The following is a 19,127-nucleotide window of genomic DNA, read 5'->3' as shown; positions in this document are numbered from 1 at the left end:
GTGTGATCTTATTCTAAAGTGTAAAATAGTTATTGATTATAATTGAGGATAAAAATGCGCAAGAGAAAAGATGATCTAACTGAAAGCTGCTTAAAGTGCTATTTTGGTTGACAATTAAAAGGAAAAAGAGGTATGCTTTTGCATGTAGAGACCGTTAGGCATGGATCTGAATTACTAGAAACCATGAAAAATTGGAAAAGGGAGTCTGGGGGAGACCTCTTCCACTGCCTACACCATACGAATTCGATCACTGGGCCACCCCTTACCACAAGAGAACATTTGATACCTGCCTCTTTGCTTGTTAAAAATGTTAGACCCACACGATATAGGGTGGACAAAAAAGACAATGCACACAAGATTTTCCGTGTTTCGGTCAACATGACCTACATCCACGAGTTCTTCTTTCTCTTTAGATGACATTGAGAGAGGTTTCCTTGCTTTATATAATAATTTACATCATTGAGAGTCCTTAAAGATGAGGCTTATCTTGAGAGCATACAAGCGACTCTATTTGGGTTACAATAATGAGACTGAAATTGATTTGGAGTCTCTGTACGGTTTCAACAATTGAGTCCTATTCTCTTGAGACTCATTATGAAAGAGAGTTTGTTGGTGATGAACCTTACCAAGATAAGTTTTAACAACTTCATTTGATAACATTTATCTTGTTGGTTCCCATAAGGATCAGCCTCCTTCATTTCTGCACAGTTAAGAGTCCTACGTGACTATATATTCTTGGCATGCCCCCTCAAGTCAATGTTTATGAGATTGAGCTTGTCTTTGAATTGAGTGAATCTTGTCTCGGCCAAAGGTTTAGTGAGAGCATCTGCAACTTGATCTTGAGTTGAAACAAATTGAACTTTAATTTCATCATTTTCAACTTTTTTCCAAACAAAATGATAGTCAATTTCTATATATTCGGTCCGAGCATGAAACACCGGGTTCACTGCAAGATATGTGGCTCCAAGATTATTGCACCATAGAATAGAAGTCCCACAAGAAGGAACACTTAGTTCCTTAACAACTATTTTTAGCCAAACTAACTCAAAAATGACTCCAACTACAACTTTAGATTTGGCTTATGTGCTTGACCTGACAACAGTTCGTTGTTTGGTTGAGTTTCAAGATAAGAGGTTTGAATCCAAGAACGTTAGATAGCCTCATGTAGACTTTCTATCATTTGAACATCCTACTGAGTCAACATTTGATAGATACTCAACTGCAAGGAAGTGAATTTCTTGATTTGTAAATCCATATTTATGGTTCCTTTGAAGTATCGAAGAATCTGCTTAACGTGAGCCCAATGGTTCTGACTTGGTTCATGCATGAACTGACATGCTTTGTTGATAGCATATGCTATGTCAGGCCGAGTAAATGTGATATATTGAAGACCTCCAACAATATTTCTATACTCGTGTCATTTTCTAACAGGATTCCTTCGTGTCTAGATAGCACTACATTAGGTGCAACAGGGGTGACCACGGACTTGCAGTCGGTCATACCCATTTTTGTTAGGATATCCAAAATATATTTTCATTGACATAGAACCATTCCACCTATAGAGTCTGAGATGACTTTAATTCCAAGAAAATAATGTAGCGGAACCGGATCTTTAATAGACAATTCAAATCCAAAATTATGTATTGTACGATTGGCCTTATCCTGTGAGTTTTCTGTAATGATAATGTCATCAACATAAACCACGATAAACATGTGAAGTTGATTGGTGTGGCAAACGAATAAGTAGGGATCAACTTTAGATTCAATAAAGCCTAGTTTTTTCAAATAAACTCAAAGTCTTTCAAACCATGTTTTGGGAGTTTGTTTTAGCCCATAGATAGCTCGACCAAGTTTATAGACATAGTAGATGACTTCTTTCCTCAAATCCTTGTGATTGAGACATGCATACTTCTTCTTTTAGGATGCTATAAAGAAATGCATTATTGATATTTAATTTATGAATTGGTCATCTTGAACTAACAACAATAGATAGAACCATTCTTAAAAACGTGGGTTTAATGACCAGACTAAAAGTCTCAAAGTAGTCAATACCTTCTTGTTGACTATATCCCTTAGCAACAAGTCAGGCTTTGAACCTAGCAATTGTTCCATCTGCATGCCTTTTGATTTTGTAGATTCACTTACACTCAACTAAATTGGTGACATTTTCTGGTGGAACAAGAGTCCAAGTTTGATTTTGATAAAGGGCCCTTGCTTTTTCTTCTATAGCCTGACACCACCTAGGATCTGTACTGGCTTGATCAAAGTTGTAGGGCTCATGTTCGTCCTGATTAATTTTACTTAGAAGAGCAATAGGATGTCTGGACCCAATGAACAATCTTGGTTACAAGGTTCCATCTTGGGATCTTGTAACCATATGATGAGTTCTAGCTAGTAGGTGTGTGGTTAAAGAGATCTACTATTATATTCAATCCAGAAGATAAGGACGACAAGATGATTTCACTAGATCTCTCTTTTAAAGGAGACTCAGTGGGAGATACAGATCCGAGTTCTAGATTAGGTTCAAGTATGAACATATTTGGTTCAGGTGTGGATTGTTCACTGGACAAGTTGCATAGTTGCCCATGTTCTATTGGATTAGGCAACTAGATCAAATTACATGGTTCCCTATGATTAATGGTTTCAACTAGCTCACTGGGCATTTTAGAGTTTTTGTTTTGGATCCAATTGGTAACCTCTTTTGATGTGAGGGGTTGTTTGCTCCCAACATAAATAATTTTTTTTCATCGAAAACCACACGTCCAGAGACAAATGCCTTCTGGGTCACATGATCATAACAGATATATCCTTTGTAGTTAGATCCATAGCCTAGGAAGATGCAAGGTTTGGATTTGGGTTCAAGTTTAGATTTGACATATAGGACAAGGTATGGGTAACAAGTACATCAAAAAATTTCGAGATGTTCATAACTAGGAGTACGATTGAACAAGAGTTTATAGGATAATGTCTGACCCAAAGTTAAAGAGGATAACCGGCATAGTGACAAATATCATGAGATTTATGAAAATTTCACGATAATATCATGAGAAATTGCCTAAAAGTTTAAAACGACAATTTCTCATGAGATTTTTAAAATATCATAAGATTTATGAAAAAACATAAATACCATGATTTAAACATGATATTTATGTTTTAAATGGCTATTTATCATGAAAATACCGTGTGTTTTTATTTTTAAATAGTTTTTATTAATATTTTATTATAAAAAATATTTGTATATTTTTTAAAATTTATTTTTTATTGTCAAGATTTTGTTGAAAATGCGAGATTTATGAAAAAATTTTAAATTCTCATGAGTTTTTGAAAAATGATATTTTTCTATTTTTGACTTTTGTCACTGTGGTAACCTGTTAATAAGATAAATGATGGTTTTAAAAGCATTCACCCAAATTTTTTGACTAAGACCAATATAAAATAATAGGGTCAGACCATATTCAACAATATGCTTATGCTTTCTCACAACAACTCAATTTTGTTGAGGGGTGTAAGGACATGAGACCCATCTTTTAATGCCACAATCATTTAAAAAGTTGGTAAAATTGTCACTAACAAATTCACCTTCACCACCACTGTGAAATATTTTAATTTTTTTTCTAAATTATTTTTTAAAAATATTCTTAAAATTTATAAAGCAAGGAAAAACATTCGATTTTATTCTCAAAAGCAACAACAACAAAAAATTTGAGAACTCATCAACAAGTAACATGTAATATTTGAAACCTTCCCAAGATGGGGTTGACGTCGGGCCTCACAAATCAACTTGAATGAGCTCCAACAGAGCTTGAACAAAATATTCAGCTTTATCAAAGGGCAGTTTATGAATTTTACTGATTGCATAGGAATAACATAATTCCATATTATTATTGTTCATAAAGAAAATGGATCCAGTTTTTTCAAGATTTTTTAAAACTTGAAAACCAGGATGACCTAAACGGCAATGCCAAATTTCATCAAAAAAATCAAAACTTATTTGCACCTATTCTAGCAAAACAAAATGTAGGAGGTGTCGCCTTTTGATCACATTGTCTAGACGGCCATGAATATAGACCTCCCTTAACTGGTCCTCTTAGGAGAGTAGTCCCACTCTTTAGTTCCTTTATACAAAACCTATTAGCATCAAACTAAAATAAACATCGATTATCTTTTGCAAATCTAGATACTGATAAGAGATATTTCTTAATAGTGGGAACATGAAGCACGTCTCTTAATTTAAAACTCTTATTTTTATGATGCAAAGAAAGATTACATATACTAGTAATAGGTAGATGCATACCACTTTCAACCATGGCAACATCAATATTGTGATACTCGGTTTTATTGATCATACCTTGATCTTGAGCAATAACGGTGAGAAGCTCCAGTATCTGGGTACTAGGCAAAATCTTGCATGTTATTGAGTGACATGGTTGCAAATGCTTTTTGATGTCATAGCAGGTGCGGGCCGTATGATTATGGCAACAACAAAACTGGCAAATAACCTATCCTTTCTTACTTTGCAGAGGGTGTGTTGAACTAAACCGACCACTCTAATTATTTTGATAATTTCCAAAAAATTGACTAGCCCCCTAGATCGACCTCTACCTCTACCAAGAGGTCCTCCTCTGCCACATTCTCTCTGAGTGAAAAACGTAGTGGATGAGGTTTCTCCTTGTAGAGGTTGGCCATTTAAAAATTGTAACCTCTTTTCTTAATTGAGTAACATTTCATAAATATCCTCAAATGTGGGTAAAATATCTCGAGTGGTGACAGAGGTGACAAAACTCTCATAGTCTCTCAAGAGACCATTCAAAGTGTAATAAACTAGGTTTTCATCAGGAACATGTTCGCAGATGGTACATAAGAAGTCTGAAAAAAAAATTATACGATCAAGATACTCTACCATGCTATTATCTTCTTTCTTGATGTCTTGGAGTTTTTTCTTTAATTGAAGAATACATACACTAGATTGAAAAGAATATGCTTATTCTAACGTAGTCTACACATCATAAGCATAGATTCAAACAATTTGGCCTAACATAGGCTCAATAACAGTAGCATGGATCCAACTCATGGTTAGTTAATCTGCTTTCTTTTATATTAGGAACTCAAGATTTGGTTTTGTTTCATCCCCTTGAACAAATTGATTTGGTGCAAAGAATGATCCATCAGCATATTTGAACAGATCCTTGAAGAGCATAAGAACTTTAATTTATGATTTTAACAACAGGTAATTGTGTCGGTCAAGCTTGATAGACACCAAGGACGAGAATGCATTTCATTGAATAAATGGGTTTGGCACGAAGGATATAACAAATGATGATGTTGTCATAGAACGGGAGGCCATGAGAGATACAACTAAAGTTCAGAAAAATCTAAACACACTAGCATGAAAACCGAGGCAACCATGCTCTGATACCATAAAAATGTTAGACCCACACGATATAGGGTGAACAAAAAAGACAATGCACACAAGATTTTGTGTGGTTCGGTGGTTAACGTGACCTACATCCACGCGATCCTCTTTTTCTCTAGACGACATTGAGAGAGAGGTTTCCTTGTTTTATATAATAGTTTACATCATTGAGAGTTCTTGAAGGATGAGGCTTATCTTGAGAGCATAGAAGCGACTTTATTTGGATTACAATGATGAGACTGAAATTGTTTTGGAGTCTCTCAAGACGGTTTCAACAATTGAGTCCTATTCTCTTTAGACTTATTATGGAAGAGAGTTTGTTGGTGACGAACTTTACCAAGATAAGGTTTAACAACTTCATTTGATAATATTTATTGGGCCGGTTCCCATGAGGATCGACCTCCATTTTTGCACAGTTAAGAGTCCTACGTGACTATATTCTTGACACTTGTTTCTCTAGGTAGGGAACGTTTGCTGGAATTCCATTTGATTCTAGATCATATGATTCCAAATCACAGGGTGGACAATGTGATTTGGAATCACATGAGAAGTGAGTAAAATGGCTTGAAATGTGATTCTGAATCTCATTGCCCCATTTGCTCACGTTTGCTTGCATGTGGGGAAATGAGAATCATTCTCTTCCCATTGTGAGAGAATAATTATCATTTGGGCCCAAGCAAACGTGCCCATAATCATTCAGTAAAAGGCTTTATAAAAGTCCATACTTTCTCATGAGGAATCAGAGAGCTTCCAACAGAAAAGGAATGAATACGAGGCTCGACATATTGTGCACTCCTTAGAACAGGTTCATTGTCTATAACAATTAAAGAGTTAGGTCATATGAGTTTGCCACAGAACTGCGAGATACCTCTCAAGACTAAAGAAAAGCAGGGTTTTGTCCAACAATTATATTTATCATGATGTGATCAGGATTTATGAACAGAATGGCAAGGTAGCAAATGCAAGGAAATATCTAAAGAAGCTGAAATGGAAGGACTCAAATTGGATAAAGAAACCGCCTCTCTTTTATTGCAGAAAGCAGCACAAGCTGGTGTGGTCCACACAACATGAGAAGCATGGCCACAGCCTAGATACCAACCCAGGTGGTGAATAGTTTTAGGGTTTCCTAATTCAGCGTTTGGGCAAGAACCTTGGCACAACTTTTACCAAAATCCATATACAATCTTACACAATTTCATTAGCTTCCATTGTTGAAAACTTCCAGTATTAATCAGAAGATCCGATTGTGCATCACTTGTTCAGGAAACAAAAAAGCAAATTTCCCTTGGTGGTGATATGAAAGTTCATTAGCTCTTAAGTGCTCAGAAGTTCCAATTTCAATAATGAGGTCACCTATCTGATCATGATCATGCTTCCCTAGTATGAAGACTTATGCAGAATCTCTTTATTCAGTTCTTTATCATTCCGTATCTTTTTGCTCAATGTCAAATTTCTCACATACTGAATACAAGAATACAATGCAAAACTGACCATAGAAACTCGAGCAATCACAGTCGTCTAAGGAATTTTAATATCAATCCAATGAATTACAATTGGTGATCAACAACCGCAGACATGCGATTTTATTCACATTTTCACCATTAGTAGTAACAGGCAACTGACAGCGGTGACTGTCACATTACATTTATTTTAGTATATTTAGCTATTTACAGTGAAGGTGAGTGCCTGTTTCCATCTACTGTTGGTTCTCTATTTGATAGACTATAGTCTGCTCTTTCCACCTTTCCTCCTCGATGTATTTCTCATAGAAGGTTACTTCTCCAGTAGTTTTAACAGACAGGCCGATCATGCTTCTGGTTCCACAGCGTCCCTATACAGCAAAACAGATTAGTGAGGAAAAAAAGTGTTCCTAGCTAGCAAAAGAAAGAAAGAAAAACACTGAAATGGAAAAGCGTGAATTGATTCCCATGTTATACTAGCAGAATAAATTTTTTACCCTTTCTGTATCAGCTTCGACAAATATGGAACTCAGTGCCAGTTCCCATTCTGGATCATGACCAGTTTTTGGTAGCATGTGTCTTTCAGCTTTAACAGTGTCTCTCATCAACTTTTCAACCATATCTTTCTCATGGACTTCTTTGTCACCGTACCATTGAAGTAGATCTTTGAAATTTTGACCCAAGCGTTGAGCCTGCAAAAGTTAGAGCAGAAATATTATTAAAGTAAGTGCACAAGAACTTATGCAATGAGGTTCTAGAAAATGTCTGTTGATAGTGCATGGAGTTAGTAAACAATACAATTGGTTCATAACTTAGCAGTAAGATCTAGATGGAAGATTAAGGTTGTTCTATGTAAACATTGACATGCTTTGGATTTCCAAATATGTGGTAAAAGAGTGCAGGTAATAAACTGCCGAAAATCTCTGGCACGAACTGATAAATTATCTCATTAACTACTTTAAATGGAAAAGGAGTACTTTCAACGAGTATAAAATACAGGCTTCCATGACCTGTTCAAAGTAAGCATTCTCAGCAACTATACAGTATCACATACATCTACCATATAAATCAATCTAGGTCCATAAAGACAGACTGAAGTTTCTCTCCACAGGTGGTTTGTCAGAAAGACAAGGTAATTTCCCCATTATTGGTGCCTAATTACTGTTTTTAAGGATCTAGGATGATGACTTAGTGATGCAATGCCATGTCTTACAAGGCATACTTCAGCTGCTTGTCGTTATCTTCTATCCCACAATGACTTTGCAGGTTCTTATGAACATCATAAAGAACTACACTTTAATCAACTTGCACCCAGTACAAGGATGCACCAATGTTTTAGCTCATAGGAGCCGTTGGTTACTTACGTTTCTCCTTGATACCTACAAGTTGTGTATTCTAGATGTACATTCTTAGTCACTTTTGAATCTTATCCACATACTGTCTCATGTCACCATAATGGTTGCTTTAACATCAGTTTTGACATCATAATGCTACCATATTCTGTTTCTTGCTGTTCATATCATGACATTCCATCTTTTTCCTTCCAATGACTGAAACACAGGATTGCAAATGCCAAACTACCCCAGCAATAACATAAGAAAAAGTAAAGACATTTATTCAGGTGATTCTGCAAGTATTTCAATTAGAGTGAAATGACAAATATAAGCTATCGCACCACTTTCCACAAACCACTGGAGGTTTCATGGATGCCAGATACCATAGGTTTAGAGATTAGTTCCAAACAACCTCAGCAAATATCCATTAATCAGTTGTAAACTACTTTAATTTCCCATTAGACCTGAGAAAATGGCCATACAACAGAAAAAGGTAGTCTCAAGCTGCATAGCCTTCCATGCTTTTATTTTTTCAATAATGGTGGGTGCTGACTCCCAAAGGAGAAAACTTGAACATCTAGGGAAATTGTAGCTCATTTCTTGTCAAAGACCAAGTTTTTGTTGTCTTCCACAAGAAACACTGGTTGTAAAATCATATTAGGAGTATGAATATCTCCGTTTCTGTGCCCAAAGTTGAGAGACTACATTCTTACATTGTGACAAAATGGAAAATGGCCTGCCACTTTCTGAGATCAATCATAATGATGAGACCCAGGAATTCATTTAGGAAGCTACTGAAATTCACTTCATTGAATCTTCTGCTAGCAATAAAAAAATTAGTGCAGCAAAGAGAGCAGCACAACTATACACGGTCTCAAAGTTGATCACATTTTCTCCTGATGAAATAAAAGTGATATACAGGTATCACCACCAATGAGAGTTAAGTGCAAACCAATTCTCTTCTATGCCGAAGTACTGAATGAAGTTAAGAGTGGAAATCATATGTATAATATGGAAAAGTACAAACACAAAAAACCTTTGGTCAGTTATTGCTAAGTTATCAGCAGCAAACAAGAAAAGATTATCATGATAAGAATATTTCATGCAAATCAAATCTTGTTAGTCTGGAACGTTGACATACCTTATGCCAAGGACTGTCCAAAGATGCATTGGTGAGCACATGACAACCAGGAAGAACCTCTTGAATGTGAATAGGCTCTCCCTTGGGCCTATTCGTGACATATACCATTTTTTTGGTACATAGATCAGCCAAAATAAGATTGAAACCGTTATAGTGGTGTCCTTCTCTCTCCACCTCTAGTGCAAACTCCAATGGAGTCTTCCTACTCTGCAGTCAAATACAAAAAAACAAACCCCATTCTAAGTTATCCCTTATATTCAGCAAGAAACATAATAACAAACAACAATATAAACAGAAAAGATAAAGCTGAAATAACAGGTTTATTGAATTCCAGTTAAAATTACTGAAGCTGACATGCTTGATACAAGAGAATATTCAGATTTAGGATGAAGCAGTCAACGTATAGTTTGACAATAATGATAAGGAATAATCACTGGCAGACAGAACAAGGATATACAATGGGTAGTAACCACAAATCTGCCAACAATAATAGGAATGTCTAGATAAATACAACAGTTTGAGGGAATCTAACTGTTGACTATTTATAAGAACTTTGCAGTGAAGATGCCTAAGAAGAAAGATTAACTATTTCCAAAAAGAAAAGACAAGAAGAAAGATTAACCATTTTAAAAAAGAAAAGACAAAGAGGTTCCGTTCAAATACTCAGTCATAAAAGTATTGCCCAATCAAAGGAAAAAAACTGAATTTCAATAACCAAGAATTGGCTGACATCAAAGATCAATTAAACAAAAAAACCAAAAAATGAACATTAAAATTAAGAGAAGTCAAAGTCATGGATAAAACGATCAACGACAGAACAAGTTTTATCTTGCATCATATCTAACCGATTCCTGTAGATCAAATAAACAATGCTACCCCTGGTTAAATATCACCGTTTATCACATCCAAGCAAAAAAAACTAAATAATTGTCTGTGGGGTAAAAGAAAACAAAAACAAAAGAATTAAGTACTTCGAATTTGGAGAAAGAAAACAAAAAGAAACACGGGCGGCGTCCATAATGAAAGAAAATTCAATTTAATTTTGAAGCTCCATAAATAATGGAACAACCGCATGCGCACACATTGTACACATTCTACAGAATACAATGGAAACGAATTTATGAGTATTTCATGCATTATTTGCACAATTTCTTCAAAAATGGAACTCAATAACAACATCTTAACTCGCAACCGATCCAAACTAGGAATAAAACAAGAACATGAAACCCCACCAAAAAAACATTAATAAGAAAGAGCAAAACCTGCAGGAATCGAATCGGCAAGTCTCCTCTAGTCTTCACATCAGGAAGTAGTTGGGGCTCCATGAAATTGGTGAGGAAAGCCACTCTACCATCTCTCGAACACGCCAACCAAGTTCCTCCCGCTAGACAATCTCTGCCACCCAATATCTGCGGATCCTCTTCCCACCACGACGCTGGCTCAGATGGCCTACCCCATTGCAAAAATGCAAAATTAACTCATTTTTCAACATACCCACAAACCCGAATCCCCAGAAATCCATGACTCGTGACGGCACTGGTGGTGCAAATTGCAAAATTCTTCTCTTCCGTACACCAGATTTGCGTGACAATGATATGAATTTCAACCATACATAGCAGCAAAACTTGAAAAAATTATGAGAGAAACGATGGGTTGAATCCATGAAACACAACCAACCTGTTGTGGTATTCGTCTCTATTGAGCAAGAGGAGAAATGGGTAGAGAGGGTGAGATTGCCATAACCAAACGGCTATACACATTCTGCTGCTTCCGTAGTCCACTTTGCAAACCAACGTGAGACTTCGTTTCCCGTTTTCCCCTTTTTATAGCGAGAGAGAGATACTATTTGATTTCGTTTCCAATTCCCACGTACTCAAACCACGGCCTTCAGACTCTTTTTTTTGTTTTAAATAATCCGTTGACTGATCACAGGACATGCCGGGCAGTCGGGGGTTTGATTCCTTGAGCATTATCCTCTTTGCGTAAGCAGAAGCTGGTTGTACCCAGGTTTACACTCCTGTGGGGTGGTTTTCTAGTTCGCATGAAATAAAATAAAATAAACAAAGAACTCTTCTGTTTGCTTATGCAGTTATGCTTGCTCATGATATAATTGGAAACTGAAATCATGTTTGGCTCAAGCCTCAATTCTTGTTTGATATATATATATATATAGCTATTTGTGCAAGCATTTTTTTTCTCTGCAGGTTATTTATTAATCGATTAAAGGGTACTCCGTTCTCTTGGGTTATTGCACTATTGAGTGATCAACCAGTGTTTTATTCTTGCAACTTACTGCATTTATCAAAGTGATCCACAAACAATGAAAATCTTGCATTTTTAACATCTTAACTCCCTAATTCAAGTAAATAGAAGATAGAGATTTGGTTGGAGATCCAAATTGGATCGGGCCGCATGTGCTAATGAATCATCCGTGGTTAGCTTAGGAATAAACAAGGCTTGTCGATTCAGGTTATAACCAGGGTTTGATTTGGTAGATGAATTGGACTGATATGATCTTAACTCGAGGAGTTCCAATTCCCAATTCAAATATTGATCGACCAAGCGGGTGCAAGTCAAAGCCCATGCAGAACATGCATGGGAACAAGTTTGTTGGACTCATGCACCTTGTCATAGATATCATCGCTCATTTGAAATTATTGTAAGCTTTTATAAGACCAATATATATTGAAAATGTGATGTTTTAGAAAACATCGTAATTGAATTGTAACATGAGAGTGCAATAAAAATAACCAACGGGGGCTCCGCTTGTTTGGTAGGAGCAGTTAGTGCTGGGATGTTACAAGTTCAAATCCCAATGGTAACGGTATAACTGCTAGGGGAAGCAGATCAGGTCATACCCAACATGAGCTATGCCAACATTGTGGCCGTCTGTTTGCATTTTGGATGAATGCCACGATGTTGGGATGAGCAAAAAAGCTAATGTTCAGCATGACCTGATCTGCTTCCACTGCTATGGGTCTGCCTAACCCCATCTTGCCTTTAAAAAAAAACAGGCATGATATTGGTTATTGTCTACTATATATTGTACCCTCTACTAAAATATTTTTTTTAATCTTTTATTCTTTATTTTTTGTCAATTATGTCTTGTGAAAATGATTTATATGGTTTTTTATTAAAAAACAAATTATAAATCATCGATCATGTCATACAAGTAGATTTTTTAAGGGCTTCAAATTTCAACCGTCTTCAATGCATCGAAACTCCTTGATTGACAAATTCAACTTTTTGGGAGTGTTTGCATGTCACGGAATGGGGTGCCAAGTAGGGGTGGCAATCGTGTCCGGGGTTGGCGGGTTGACCTGACAGGTTGGCGGATCAGCATACCTCAACCCTAACCCGACCCGTTTATTAAACGGGTCGGCTGTGGCAAACACGAACCCGACCCGTTTAATAAACGGGTAACCCGACACGACCCGCCAACCCATTTAATAAATGGGTTGGGTCGGGTAAACGGGTTCTCAGGTTCGCGGGTCGGGTTGGCGGGTTGACCCACCCGCCTAACCCGTTTATTAAACGGGTCAGCCGGGTTGGCGGGTTGGCATACCCCCAACCCGAACCCGACCTGTTTAATAAACGGGTTACGCGGGTCGACCCGTTTATTAAACGGGTTGGCTTAAGCCCAACCCGAACCCGCCTAAGAGGCGGGTTGGCGGGTAGTGTAAGAAATTGCCACCCCCACCCCTTTTCGTGGATTCCACTGCTACAGAAATGAAATCGGACTCCCCCCTCCACGGAAACTGTTTCTGCAGAAAACTCACTTTCAGCGTGTCTGCCCCACGAAAACATATGCCCGTCGATGCGTTTTCGCGGAAAACAATCCACTTTCAGTGACACACAAACGCGCCCTATATGTGGAAACTAGTTAGTCCAAAACGCATTTCCTTGTGATTGGACTACGTTGAATGCATTTGTGGGGGTTGACTTTATTAAATAAAGCCTGCATTATTGAGTTTCAGAGAGAGATTATAGAGTGTAGCCAATATTTTTTCAAAATAATTTAATATGATTTTTAAGAAACCAACTGCAAGGAAAAACTGTGTGCTGTCACAGACTCAAACTTATGCGTACGGTTTGGATCAAAGAGAGAGAGCTCATCTTTTATTTAATTAACGGTGACGTGGCAAAGTGTTCACGTTCACACCAAAATAAATTGGTGTGGGGCCAACAAGATAAAGTTTTACACGACCAATTTCGTGTCGTGGGCCCAAACACCTTATCTGTATCCACTTGGTCAAAAAAGACAGACGTCTTGACTTACTCACGATGAGCATCTTGACTTTACGTGATTTTTTTTTAAAGATCGTATAAACGTGCCTCATGATCTTTTAAATTCCTCTCATGTCCAAATTAAAAAAAAAATAGCTTTAAAAGGAGTTGGCACAAGTGAATTTCTTTATATATATATATATGATTTTCCTTTCAAATATGCAAATATCCAATTTTTCTCTCAAATATGTGATTTTTCTTTCAAATATGTAATTTTTTTCTTAAATATGCAATTTTTTCTCAAATATATGAACATGTAAATTGTATCTCAAATATGTGAATCTCCTACTAAATATATGATTTTCTTTTAAATATATGATTTTCCTCCTAAGCTTCATGTAATGTGCAGCTGCACTCTCCGAATCTCGCAACCTCTCACTAAAAATTATATTCACATGATGTTTTCGCAGAAATCCTTAATTTTGTATAAATTAATATGCGAATATGGCTAGTTTTCATCCCAACAAAGCATATTCACACATCAAATGCGTGTATCTTTTTCGTTTTGCAACCCTCATGCAAAATTACCCTCCTTGAAATATTGCACCTTACTCTATTTCACAACACCCATACGGAATACAGAAATTCACATGTATGTCATGTGAATAACTAAAACTCTTTTTAGTTTCATAAATGGCTCACGAGTTTCGAATATATAGTACAAAAATCATGAGGAACCATGTGAAACTTCCTTTAGGATATGATCCTTCAAGAGATCCGCAAATGTGTAGAGAATTTCACATATTATAATATGAACTTTGCGAATATAACCTATGAACCTCTGCTAAATAAATACTCCTCGATAAGATCAAACATCTTTACCTACTCACGATGAGCAAAATAGACCATACGTGATTTTTTTTAAAGATCGTACAAACGTGCCTTATGATTTTTTAAATTCCTCTCGTGTCCAAATTAAAAAAAAATGGCTTTAAAAGGACTTGGCACAAGTGAATTTCTTTCGTATTTTATATAAATGAATTTTCTCCTAAATATACAAATATTCAATTTTTCTCTCAGATATGTGATTTTTCTTTCAAATATGTAATTTTTTTCTTAAATATATAATTTTTTCTCAAATATACAAAATTATTTTCAAATTAATGAATATATAAATTGTATATCAAATATGTTAATCTCCTACTGAATATGTGATTTTCCTCATGAGTTGCGTGTAATGTGTTGCTACGCTCTCCGAATCTCGCAACCTCTCACTAAAAATTGTATTCACATGATGTTTTTGCAGAAATCCTGAATTTTGTATAAATTAATATGTGAATATGGCTAGCTTTCATCCCAACAAAGCATATTCACACATCAAATGTGTGTATCTTTTTTGTTTTGCAACCCCTATGCGAAATTACTCTCCTTGAAATATTGCACCTCACTCTATTTCACAACATCCATGCAAAATATAGAAATTCACACGTATGTCATGCGAATAACTAAAAATCTTCTTTGTTTCATAGGCTCATGAGTTTCACATATATAGTACAAAATTCATAAGGAACCATGTGAAACTTCCTTTAGGATATGATCCTTCAAGAGGTCCGCAAATGTGTAGAGAATTTTACATTATAATATGAACTTTGCGAATATAACCTGTGAACCTCTATTAAATAAATACTCATCGATAAGATCCACAAATATATGTTTACATTCATAAATATTTGTATATGCGAATCTTATACCTCATTTGCGGACTTTCCGAACATTCACACGTTGGACATGAGATTCAATTTTTTTTTAAATATTTAAATGTAAACCTGACTATTTTTTTGTGAATGTTTGTATTATAATTAAACGTGATGCTTCACTATTTAAAAAGCGATGATTCACATTTTAGGGCTTTTTAAAATTTTAAGACTTTGTTTGTGGTCCCCAATCCCTTCTGCCTCATTGTGTTTTCTCTGACAATTTTTTTATAGCCATTTTTGGCGAAACTTCATCGATGACTTCTTAAGTGTCTGGGACATCATCACTGGCGAAATGTTTCGGTAAGCATATCGTTAATGACTAAAATAATTACTTTTTGAAATTTCTGACATGAACTCATTTTTTTAACTAAACATTGGCATGAATCAGTTATTTTGGCATTATGTACAACTCTAAAAATTACCTCATATTTATATATTTATGTTATTTTGACATTCTCTTTTTCGATAAACACATTTTTTGACATTCTTTTTTTTTTTACATATTATTTTTATTTTTAAGCATGCATGTTTATCCTATGCATTGCATTTTATTTCCTGATACTATTTGAGTCTACTCTTGATCATAAATTTAATACATTTTATTGATTTTGATTTGATTTTCATGATAAAAAGTTTTCCCTCTTCTCATATGCCTCTTAATTTGTATTATAATTTAATTATATTGTACATAGTTCTTCTCATTTATGTCCATTTGTATGATATGATGTTTGTGCAAGTGTTTGCCTTGATTTTTTTTTTGAGTTATGTTAATGAATATCATATTTTTTCATATATGTCTAGATTGACTCTTTTTTTTAGCTATGAACTTAAATATAATCCTTGAACAATAAGTTTTAAAGATAATACGTGTTCATCAAGAGTTTATCAATTTTATTTTTTAAAAAACAATTCAATTACTGATTATAAAATAACGATTGAAGAGAGCGACATGGAGGCAACTATACCTACACCATCACCTATTGATGAAAAATAGCAAAGAATGCAACAAATACCTTACACGGTTACTAATTCATCCTACTATGAAGTAGGATTGAAGTTTGATACGTGGATAAAGAAAGAACCTGCTTTGTGGCTAAAAATATGAGTGATCGACATATACCATGATAAATGTAATATGAGCAAGAGGAAGCCCAGAAAATTGGTCTCAAACAAGAAACAACTAACACCTTTAGTAGCTAAAAGTATTGCAAAAGAAAATGTTGAAAAGATTGTGACCAAAATCATGTCCCCCATCCAGAAAGCATTTATGAAAAAAGTTTCATATGTACAGTCAATGGTGAAGAAGTTGAAGGAGCCATTGATTGAGTATGAGGTTGTTGTTAACCTCAATACTGAGTTAAAAAAATAGAAGACGTGGCTACCTACAGTGATAGTGGTAAGATGCAAAGGGATAATGTGGACACTATGAGGGTGAAAAAGGTGGAGGAGGTACCTCAACAATTGAAGGATATCATGGTTGAGGTGGAGACGATTTTAGAGAAGATAGGTGTAATGCTATGAGAGTTTAAACCCGAAATATGAGCAAAATGTAAAACTTTTCTTTATAAAGCACTAGCAATTTTTTTTTTTACTTTTTGGTCAAAACCTCAGGCGGGTTACAGAATGATCAATCACAATAATATGAATTTAAAGCAATTAACATTTACCAAAATGATTTCATTTTATAGATAGAGTAATTTACAAAAATCTAGAATAACTGTAATGTTTTTTAAAATAATTAGTGAAGTTTATCAAAAAACTCAATTTCTGAAAAAGAAAAATAATTGGCTCTGTAACGTTGCCTCAGCTGCCTACAACCATTCCATCTCCGCTACTGAGTACCTAAAATGGTTTTAGTATGAGGTTAGAACAACCATAAAAGGAATACAATATCATAACATATTTATATAAAAAATTGCATACATGAAATAAGAGTCTTTTCATGTAAATAAGCAATTATTAGTGCAGATAAATATTAGTTCAATATTATATGCAATAGTTTTATCCATGCATGATTATTCAATTTATACATGTCTTACTAATGCAAGCGAAGCAATCATTGTAGGCATGAATACCTTATAATTCTTTTCATTTATATTTTATTTCTTAGATGGTGCATGCCATACTTCACTATATATATATGATATACTTTTGTTTTTCTTTTATAACTCTTTGTGAGCACGGTACAAACATACATATTAGATGCTTGGCCCAAGAGTATATTTAATCAACTTGTATTTTATTACCTTGGCTTTGCATATTCTCTTTGGTCTCGGGGTAAGGGATTATATAGTTGAAAGAAAAACCCCAATACCCGCAACCTGATATATCAGAATTTACTTTCAGTTCAAGCCTTATTCACTAGCTTCGGTGGTAGCTATCCCCTGTCTTCGAGGTTGGGGAAGCAACCTTATGTGTTTAACAATATTTCATGGAGCCTTATATACCGCTTACTTTCTTATTGTAAGTTACAAGAGAATTATTATATATATTCTATATCATTTGATTAACTCTATTGACATACATATTTTAAATAATAATTAATCGTTTATATCTTCAATAGCCTCTACTAGGAATAAGCATGTATACTTTCAATTAACCTTATCATAAGGTTCTCGGCCACCCATTAAAAGTACTAACACAGATCAGCCTAATTGACCGTGCACAAGGTCCGAAGCCACTCATTGGAGCTCGAGCCATAACAATTTCATAACATGTTTTTCATCATAAGCATTATGCAATATATACATACATCATTCGGTATGCATTCCATCATTCATAAGCATAAACATTATGCTAACATGTGTCATGAATTCTGAAATACACTTGTAGGTGCATGTTTGTAAAAATTTAAAATACACAAATATCTTGTAAAACTTGAACATATGTGTGTCTTTATTGAAAACATATTCAAAATATTTACATATAGATAATTTTGAAAACTTTTTGCACACATACATATTTTTTATTATAAAATTCAATGGTTTGTTAATTATATATTTTCTCAAAAAATATGTAACATAGACAATTTATAAAATTATATATATAAACCCAATCCTAATCAAATACAAAAAAAGCCTTAATCAAATTAACTATAAAAGCCTTAAATTTTGATTCAAAGTCCTAATCATAGAAAAAAGCTCTAATCAAATAAAAGAAAACACTAATAAAATCAGCTATAAAAAGTCCTAATTTAATTTTTTTGATTTGAAGCCCTAATTAAAGAAAATCAAATAAAAAACATTAATTAAATTAACTACAAAAATCTCTAATTTAAAAAATTTGATGCAAATCCCTAATAAATGAAAATCAAAATAAAAATCTTAATCAATGAAATTCAAAAAAAACTTTTAATCAATAAAAATCAAAGAAAAATTATAATTAATGAAAACACCTAAAAATGCCTTAAGAAGAAGAATAAAGAACGAAAAAGGAGAAGAGACAAAGAAATAGTGGAACAAAGATGGGGAGAGAGAGAGAGAGAGAGAGAGAGAGAAACGAAAAACGAAGAAGAATAAGCCCTCACCATCAATGCCACCTCACCCTTCATCGCCAGCGTCACTCCCTTGCCGCCCGGGTGTAAGAGAGAGAGAGTCAGAGGATTACTCCACCCCCCCCTGTTTTTTTTAAAAGGATCCCTCGTATCCCCATTCTCACTGTAACAAGGGGATCAAACGAAAATTACATTGAAAAATGAATGTGGCAGACACATTTCTCATGTCCACTGCGTCCCTTGTTTGATGACAACAACATCCTGCACGATCGCTGGGTCCCGCACGATGCAAGCGCTAACCA

General features: G+C 35.0%; 1 protein-coding gene across 1 annotated transcript; it reads right to left on the bottom strand.

Annotated features, from left to right (window-relative positions):
• Positions 1-6,906: 6,906 nt before the first annotated feature.
• On the bottom strand, positions 6,907-11,141 carry LOC149832602 (uncharacterized). The gene is made up of 5 exons (XM_090012522.1): positions 11,026-11,141; positions 10,611-10,797; positions 9,349-9,555; positions 7,371-7,565; positions 6,907-7,244 (listed from the first exon to the last, which is right to left on the bottom strand). Exons 1-5 carry the CDS (start codon positions 11,106-11,108, stop codon positions 7,110-7,112), a joined length of 807 nt encoding a protein of 268 aa, XP_089868648.1. The 5' UTR covers positions 11,109-11,141; the 3' UTR covers positions 6,907-7,109.
• Positions 11,142-19,127: the final 7,986 nt, after the last annotated feature.

Source organism: Nuphar pumila, chromosome 7 (genome assembly GCF_984573655.1).
Source record: "Nuphar pumila chromosome 7, dmNupPumi1.hap1.1, whole genome shotgun sequence".
Taxonomy (NCBI): domain Eukaryota; kingdom Viridiplantae; phylum Streptophyta; class Magnoliopsida; order Nymphaeales; family Nymphaeaceae; genus Nuphar; species Nuphar pumila.
This window is presented reverse-complemented; position numbering and strand designations above follow the sequence as displayed.

What these genes read in the sequence shown, in the direction of transcription:
- LOC149832602 (XM_090012522.1), bottom strand. Translation starts at nt 11,108, where the DNA reads ATGTGTATAGCCGTTTGGTTATGGCAATCTCACCCTCTCTACCCATTT. An exon ending in TGCCGATTCGATTCCTGCAG is followed by an intron (nt 9,556 to 10,610) that starts GTTTTGCTCTTT and finishes ATTTGACTGCAG; the next exon opens with AGTAGGAAGACTCCATTGGA. An exon ending in TCGAAGCTGATACAGAAAGG is followed by an intron (nt 7,245 to 7,370) that starts GTAAAAAATTTA and finishes TTTGCTGTATAG; the next exon opens with GGACGCTGTGGAACCAGAAG.